This window comes from Cyprinodon variegatus, unplaced genomic scaffold, assembly GCF_000732505.1.
Source record: "Cyprinodon variegatus isolate N-32 unplaced genomic scaffold, C_variegatus-1.0 Scaffold269, whole genome shotgun sequence".
Taxonomy (NCBI): Eukaryota; Metazoa; Chordata; class Actinopteri; order Cyprinodontiformes; family Cyprinodontidae; genus Cyprinodon; species Cyprinodon variegatus.
Window position 1 is genome coordinate 574358 of NW_015150722.1, and position 8491 is coordinate 582848.

Below are 8491 nucleotides of genomic sequence, written 5' to 3' on the forward strand. Positions count from 1 at the left end.
ACTAGTGGATAATAGAAAGGGCCTAAGATCACTGAAACCAAGGAAAACCTGACCTAAAGATAAGAGAAAGAAGAACTAAGAACAAGGAATAAATAATACAAAACATGTTGAAGAAAACAGATAACCAGGAGGAGCAAAACTAACGATACAAAAATGATGAATGAAACAAAGCAAACTAAGAAACCAAAAAAATTAAAACTTAAACAGAAACAAAAGTTCCAAAAATCATAACATTAAATCAGAAATGTATGGTTATATTTTGTCTGGATCTCTAAATACTGACAGATATGATATAATATGCTAATATAATTGATCTGAAACATGAAGATAATCAATGGCCTCTTTAATAAAAGATGATCTACAGTGATGGTGTGAGGATGGCCCTCCTGCTGCGCAGTGAGTGGGTTAATGATGGGGAGCCAGTTCTCTGATGATGATGATGTTTGGAGCTGGGTGAGCGCTCTGCTTTGCTGCAGTCTGTTCTGATCCCGATAGCCTGGAGCAACATCATAACCCAGTCACAGCTTTTGATCTGTAATCTGTAATTGTGAGATTCAGCTCCTTCACACGAAGCAACGCCAAAGCCGGTTTGTGTCCTGATGGATGATGAGTCTCCCCAAGGCTTCCCCTTCATCTTATGCATGTTGTCATGTTGGCTGCCTCCTAGCCCTCTAAGGGAGTAATGACCTGTCCCTGCCTGAGTGCTTTTATTGAAATAGAGCACCACACTCATGGAAATCAGGGCATCTCAGGAATACGTCCAATTAATAATCCAAGTTTGCAGCTCTTATGTTGATATGTCTATAAAACCGGCTTTATTTATTGTGATATTTTGATAAGGAGCTGGAACTAACCAAAAGCCATTAATCTGTTATTTTTAGCTTTCATCTGGAAATACTACAGTAAGATTAGAACTAATGCTGGCAGTAATGACACACAGTTACATGGACAGTAAAATTAGTTTTGCTTTGATGTGCAAATCTGACAAAAAATAAGAAGGTGTCTCTGGTAAATGAGATCCTGGATCCCAAAAACACAACCTATTAGACAAAGGTGAAATGAAAGACAATGTTGGACTCCCTCAGTTTGGTTCTGGTTGTCTTGGTGGGATCCTGAAAACGATTTGGGCTACACTGATAATTGGCAAGTTGTTTTGGAAACCTGGTCTGATTCCAGTGGCATATTGGGCTGGGCAATATGAAGAAAATCTAATATCACGATGCATTTGGGCTATATCGCGATAAACAATATGTTTAAATTACCTTCAAAACAATAGAGTGTATAAAATTGCTATGATATACTCATTCAAACTGTTGGTTTCAAATTTTATTTTATTTTATTTTATTTTAACCAGCTCAAAGCTTTTCTGCCACATGAGGCCTTTGGCAGTCAGTATTAGACCTTTAACAAGATCCCAGCAACCAAACAGGAACAAAGCAAAAACTTATACTAAATAAAATTCAAAATAAAAAAGGGCTCTGTTCTGCATAATAAAAAAAAGAGAAATAATCAAAAAGAATGAACTTAAATTACAAAACCCAAAGTGTAAAAGCCGTCCAAACATTAGAGCATTATAGGAGCATCTCCAATCTATTTGTACTGATCTTCCCATGCTGGGAATTTTAAAGAACAAAAAGTTTTAAATTTGACAACATTGCAAAGTTTAGAGAACGCCTGCAAAACCTCTGAACGTCACATCACAGGTATTAGAGGATCTAAAAAACATTTAAATAACGTTATAAATAGCGTCTGTGATTTCCCTCCATATCTTCCTGTTTCTCTCATATGGGATCGCTTTTACAAACAACGAGGCAAACGCCATCGGCTTCACAGCTGATTTAGTGAACGTTTTAATTGGTGTGTGGCGAGACGCTGACATGCAGAGTTTATAGCATTCTTCATTTTGCAGCGGATGACTTTTGGTGGTGGAATAAATTTGTACAGCTACCTTTTGCAGCAATGGTTTTTGGTCTTACAAGTTAGCGCCTTTTGTCCGATGTCCTCAGCGTGAAATCCAAACCACTGCTGTATATTCCTCTGCTGTCGCCATATTGTGTTTGCTGGTTGCTGTAGTGTGAATCCGTGCAGCGCAGAAAATAATCCTGTTTGGAGAAGGGGTTTATGATGCATTCAAAGTGTAGGAAAAATAAAACTCTCAGTGAAATAGATGCAGACGGCTTAATGTCGTCATGCCAATTTGGACTGGATGCCTGTGATAGAGTCAGTTTAACTGTCCTGCATGGCAAAACTTGAGATACATGAAGTATGTTTGCTATATCACCACTAGTTACCAGTTGTGAGGCTGCTTGGCTTTACTCCCAAATTCTCTGAATCACCTTTGGAGACGGCTTATGGTAGAGAAATGAAGATTCAACACACAAGCAACAGCTCTGCCTTACATTCCTGCTGTCAGCATGCCAACTGCATGCTCCCTCAAATCTCGCAACATCTGTGACATTGTGCTGTGTGATAGAACTGCACCTTTCAGAGTGGCCTTTTATTGTGGGCAGTCTAAGGCACACCTGTGAGGTGGGATGGATTGTCTAAACAAAGGAGTAGTGCTCACTTTCACAGATTTAGACTGAAATATACCCCTCAATAATATTTGAGGGGTTATATCATATATGTGGAAAAAATGTTAGATCCTTGAGTTCTCATTAAAATTTGAGCAAAACCAAAAGTGATGCATTTATATTTTTGTTGAGAGTACCTGTACCTTTTCTCACATAGGAAATACTGGATTAGTGCTTCTATGTTCCTCTTAGCCTCTTCTGTCTGCTTAAACCCTCAATCGGCCTTAGCAAAATGCCGCTCACACTGAGCCTGGTTCTGCTTCTTCCTCAGGCTTCTTCCTATTAGTGTTGAGTTTTTCCTCTCCATTGTTGCTGCATGGTTTCAGAACTGTGGACCCAGAATTTTAGGCAGACAAATTGATGTAATTTACAGAAGCATTTATTAACAACATGTTAAATCTGCAACTCAGCAGCTTGGAAGAAAAAGTCTGGAACCTCTGTAGAGGGGAAAACTCAGGTTAGTGACCACGTAGATCTGATGGAGGACGATTATGAGCTTGAGAGTCACTAACCTGGTTTTAAAGTTCAGTCTGAGCCAAGAAGAAGGAGTGGAATCCAGCCGGATGGTTTCACACAGTGGAAGCCGCCCAGATAGTTCCAGGAGCCGAAGCCCAGAAGGCTGCTGGACTGGCTGATGAACAAAAACAAGCAGACGAGGGAAAGCAGGAGTTTCCAGAAGGCGAAGCCAAAGCTGGTATAAATGAGGTAAACGGGAGTCCAGGCCATTTACCTCATTGATACTCATCCAGAGATTTGAAGAGATACCGAAGAGAAATCCAAGTCAGGGTCAGGAGACAGATCCAGGGTCGAAAGCAAGCAGAATCCAGCAGGAGTCCGAAGACAGGTCAGGCAAACAGATCCGAACAGGGACAGGAAGGCTCCGAGCCCTAAGGGAAGAACTATTCAGGATCAGACAATCAGAACAAGACACTGGGTACGCTAGAGAACTCTCACCAAAGGCTTGAATAATCAGGCACTGATGACTGGGAGGAAGCAGCTTAAATAGAGGCAGGGGCAGGTGGATGAGATGAACAGTAATGAGAAACTGGGTGGAGGTGAATAGAATGAACCATTAACCCAGTCATCAGAGCCAAGATCATGACCCATGCATGCTTGGTTGAGGAACTTCTGTAGTCAAAAAGAAAATCTGACTATATACATATATATACATGCACATACATATACCACACAAGATCCAGGAGGAGCAAGTCCTGCAACTCAATGACACGATACAGTCTGTAGGCTGTTGTCAGAAAACTTTTTACCAGTCTGACTGAATGATCTGGTTTCATTTTCTCTCTAAAGTGAACTGAGATGACATGTGTTGTAAATTATTGGAATTATATGAAATTAATGTATTTTCTCTTGCCTTTTCTTTTTATAAATTTTCCTTTTATTGATCCTTCTGCCCTCTTCCCTTCTGGGATTTTCCTCCATAAATCTACCCCGACTGTCTTTACTCCTCACCTTGATTTCCTTTCTGCTTCCGGCTGTTGCCTTCTCTCCCCTCCAGGCCGGGCCACTCTGCATGGCAAGTCGTCCCTGCAGATAGATGGCGTGCGTTCAGACGACCAAGGCTGGTACGAGTGTAAGGTGCTGCTGCTGGAGCATCAGTTGGACACCTTCCACAACGGCAGCTGGGTGCATCTAACCGTCAATGGTAAGAACATCGGCAATCAAGCATTTTTTAAACTCCACAGTCTGAAGATGAAGGAAACTTTGATATTTAAGGATTATTTGCTTCTTTTCATTGTCTCTGTACTATTATTTGAAGGAGGGATGTTTGTTAAGAAATAATTTGTATTATTTATCAATGAACAATGAATTGATAAGCGGACATTTAAAAAAAAAAACTTAAGTTGGAGTTTATTTTGTATCAGAAAGTCTTTCCATAACAGGAACAGTTTTTTCTTTCCTGTATGCTAAATTTTAAAAAGGAGCACTTCCTTATATTTAAACCGTTTACAAATTACAGCTACATTAAATGAACTATCCATTATCCTGGACAAATCGCAGCCATACAGAGGAGAACAGTTTAGTTTGAACATTCAGATGTTTTTCCTCTGAGTGATCCATAGTTCTCCTTACCTTCAAGATGCAAAAGACTGAACAGCTTCAAGCTTGTGCACAATCATCAGGAGAACATTTTCATGTCTCTAAGAGAAGTTAACAAACCGTTACCGGTCCAGAAGAACTGAAAACTGAAAGCCCTCTGTTAGCTTCAGGTTGGTCTTCTCGTCCGCTGTTATTCTGCTTTTAAGCTCTTTAGCAGCCTGTGTCTGCAGTGACAAGAAGACACAGGCAACCTTCACTGCACTGGAAAAAAAATCTAAATCCAGATAAGTCATGGGCTGCTCAGTGGAACAGTGGGTAGCGCTGCTGCCTTGCAGCAAGAAGGTTCTGGTCTCAATTCCCGGCATGGAGTTTGCATGTTCTCTCTGAGCATGCGGGGGTTCTCTCCGGCTACTCCAGCTTCCTCCCACAGTCCAAAAACATGACTGTTGGTTTCTCTAGAGTCCCCTTAGGTGTCAGTGTGCGTGTGAATGGTTGTTTGTCCCTCCAGGGTGGACCCCGCCTCTCGTCCATTGACAGCTGGAGATAGAAACCAGCGCGCGACCTGGAATAAAAAAATTTCATTCTTGAATTGAGGAGGTATGATGATTTACATTTAAAATAAGAAAAATACAATTGCATTGCTTTATTTTAAGAGCATATTATCTAATTATCTTTTTTTAAGAGTGAAATTAGTCATTCCACTGGCAGATCATCAGAATGAGCTGTTAAAATTGAAAGTAAATAAAGTTGATTTAAGAGATTTTGACTCATTTCTAGATGGTTTTTGTGCAGTGTTGTGCTCCATCAGCCATGGTGTTCTAAGGGTTCCCCCAGAAAACAGGCTAGCATCATTGCTAGGTGTTATGTGGTTAATCTGACAGCAATGCAGCGTGATTATGTTAAAACAATGCAAAAAAGGAAATGTTAAATGTTCATATTTAATATATAATACTGTAAAAATGGATGGCAATATAGCTTCCACTCATTCCACCCTACACACCAACTATGGAGTCCTAGAAGCACACTTTAGAAAATACTGTCCTAAAATAACTAAATCATGTGTGAAATAAATGTTGTTTGTACTGATGTTGAATTCTGATTGATTAATCGGCCATTGAATCTGAAAATAAGCAATGTGATAGTGGTAAAGATGGCAATTAAAATCAATTATTACACATAAAATTTGATGAAAGAACCATCAATATGATCAGTGAAAGTCCACAACATTAAAAGTAACCAGTTACTGTCTCACGCTCCATCTTATTCACAACTTCAGTGATAGAAAAATATAGAACATAAAACACTTTATAGATATTTAATTTTAATGATGGTAATATATTTACATTTCTGCTCATTTCTACTAAAAAAGCCTAAAGTACCTTAAATGGTCAAGCAAATAGTCATTTATTTCTGGGAATTTATTCCCATTTTTCTACACACCTTTCATTAGATACATTACTTTATCTGACAGATCTAGTCAAAGTGATGCATAACTGTGATGTGGAAGGAAAAGTATTTAAGGGTTTTAAAGATCTCCATCCCATATGTTGCTGGAGTCTCTGAGAAACTCAGGAGGTTTTCTTTAAGCACAAAATCCCAGAATATTTCAAACCCAACAGACCCTTAAACAGAGACTAGTTAATCCTAAAGATAAAACCCCCAGACCTAATCTGCACGGAGTGGTGTCTGCAGTTTAATGCAGTGAGGAATGCTCTGCTCTTCATATTGGAGAAATCAAACAACCTCTCCACAGACGCATGGCCCAACACAGAAGAACGCCCTCCTCTGGACAAGACTCTGCGGTACATCTACAGCTTATAGACAAAGGACCTTCTTTTGAGGACAAATGTTCACATTTTGGACAAAGAAGACAGGTGGTTTGAGAGGGATGTGAAGGAAGCCATCGATGTTAAGAAAGAAAAACCAACCTTAAACGGGTCGGGGGGGGGGACTCAGATTTCAGCTTTAAAAAAACCTAAAATGTAGTGATTGAGTTGATTCCTTCCTGCTATCATTTCAACCCCACACCCCCATGCAGGACACAAAACATCTTGCCTGGGCAGCAAAGCCAACAATTGCCCCTAACAACCCCCCTTTCAGAGGCATAACCCAGGATCGGTATTGCAGGCTAACAAAGAAGCCAAAACGACTCCACATTACCTAAGGGGCAGACTTGTTCTTCAAAATCAAGACAAGTTCTTCGAAATCAACGCTAATTCCGACATTTTGAATTGAAAAAGCTTCCTGGATGGAAGAGAAACGTGTTCAAACTTGGAAAGTCCATTGGATTGATTTTTTTTACCTTTTTGGAGTGACTCTGACCTGGATGACTGAGAATCTTCACCAGCACAACAGTTTTAAAGGTTTTCTGGTAGAAGTTTAATGTTTGGTAAAACTTGTATAAATAAGACCAAATAAAATCCAGTTCATCCATCTGGGCTCCGTTAAAGGATAGAACGCAATGGAGATGATTTACCACCCCAAAAACTGAATCATTAACTGAATCACAATTATATCAATGAAAGGAAGATGAGCCAGACTGCTGACGATTCTCTCGGGTACCTCAGAGGAAACCCCCTGGTCTAATTTAGTTGGACTTTCTCAGAAATGTGTTGGAAATGTCATGAATCTGACAGGAAGAGAAACACAGCAACAAACTAAAACATTAGCTTTGGGCAATGCAAAGAAAAATCTCTGAATCATCAGATACGGCAGCCAGGTTCGCCCCATTTGGAAACACATGGAGCAGAAAAAGGAAGCGGGGCAGACTGAGCCATACATAATCAATAAAACATTTCAGTAAACAGCCTACTTTACCCATGATAGAGGCTATAGAGATGAGAAACAAAGGGAAAAAGTAATCCTCTTTGAGCTTGTTTAGGCAGAAAATACACGTTTACAGCTTGTTTGTGATGGGGGAGTTTCTGGGACGTTCTTGCCTGTAAATATTTGATCTGAGGTGGACGGTGGTTCCTAAAAGAAGCCTCTATGCAGCCAGTAAGACGGCAAAAAAGCTGCATTAAAGCCTGCAGAATCTTAGCAACCAGTCGTGTTAAGCTTGTTCCAGCAGAGCAGCTGCATCACACCAAATCAAGCCAGGTTTTATTTTCATTTTCCTAAACAGCTATGACTTGTTTGTGTTTGATTTGTAACAAAAAATCCCAATAAACTGTAAAGTTTGTGTTTTCTGTGTGAAAACAAGTGGATGGAATATGAATATTAAAGCACTTTAACACTTCAGAGTAATGCTTCCTGTCTCCCAGCAGACGGATGTTGAACCGTCCCCTGGAAGAAGTGGGCGGAGTTGGAAATCCAATAGTTTTAGTCTGGAAACCTGTTTCCAAAACGCTGCTTCCTGCCCTCATCTGCTGACTCATGCTGGACTTCAGCTCCAGATTTTCTTCCCTTAATTTTCTTTCCAAAAACTCCATCATACGTCAGGCACCATGCTAGGACTCTGGTTGCCATGGTGACAGCTGTCATCCTGTATACTGTGATGGAGTTTCTCCCTGAGATCAGCCTATTTTGGAGAGGTTTCTCCACATGCTGCAGGAAACGCCTCAGAAACATGCAGTCTGTTCTCAGTCTGGTTGTGAAACGTGACGCGGTCAGGAATGCATTTTATGCTGACAGGTCTGCCTTCCATGTTTTTAGATAAATGTTTTATGTAGTTAAGCTGTTAAAGCCAAAGATGTTCATTTCAATTCAGTTTTTTTTCTATAGCGCTGATTCACATCAGCTGAGGCCGACTGGGGTTCAAGGAGACAGAAGCAGACATAGAAAAAGAAGCAGAGAATTAAAAGAGAGTACAACCAGCTCCACAGGCGGCCCCATCCAGGAAACAAACAGCCAGGCAGACGAGC

At 40.3% G+C, this 8491-nt stretch overlaps 1 protein-coding gene across 1 annotated transcript in view; it reads left to right on the plus strand.

Moving 5' to 3' along the window:
• LOC107089870 (protein turtle homolog B-like) overlaps window positions 1-8491 on the plus strand; it is a 184100-nt gene that overhangs the window by 65976 nt on the left and 109633 nt on the right. Inside the window, exon 3 of the mRNA XM_015382890.1 lies at window positions 4087-4233. Coding sequence (XP_015238376.1) covers window positions 4087-4233 — 147 coding nt within the window. The remainder of the gene's footprint in view (window positions 1-4086; window positions 4234-8491) is intronic.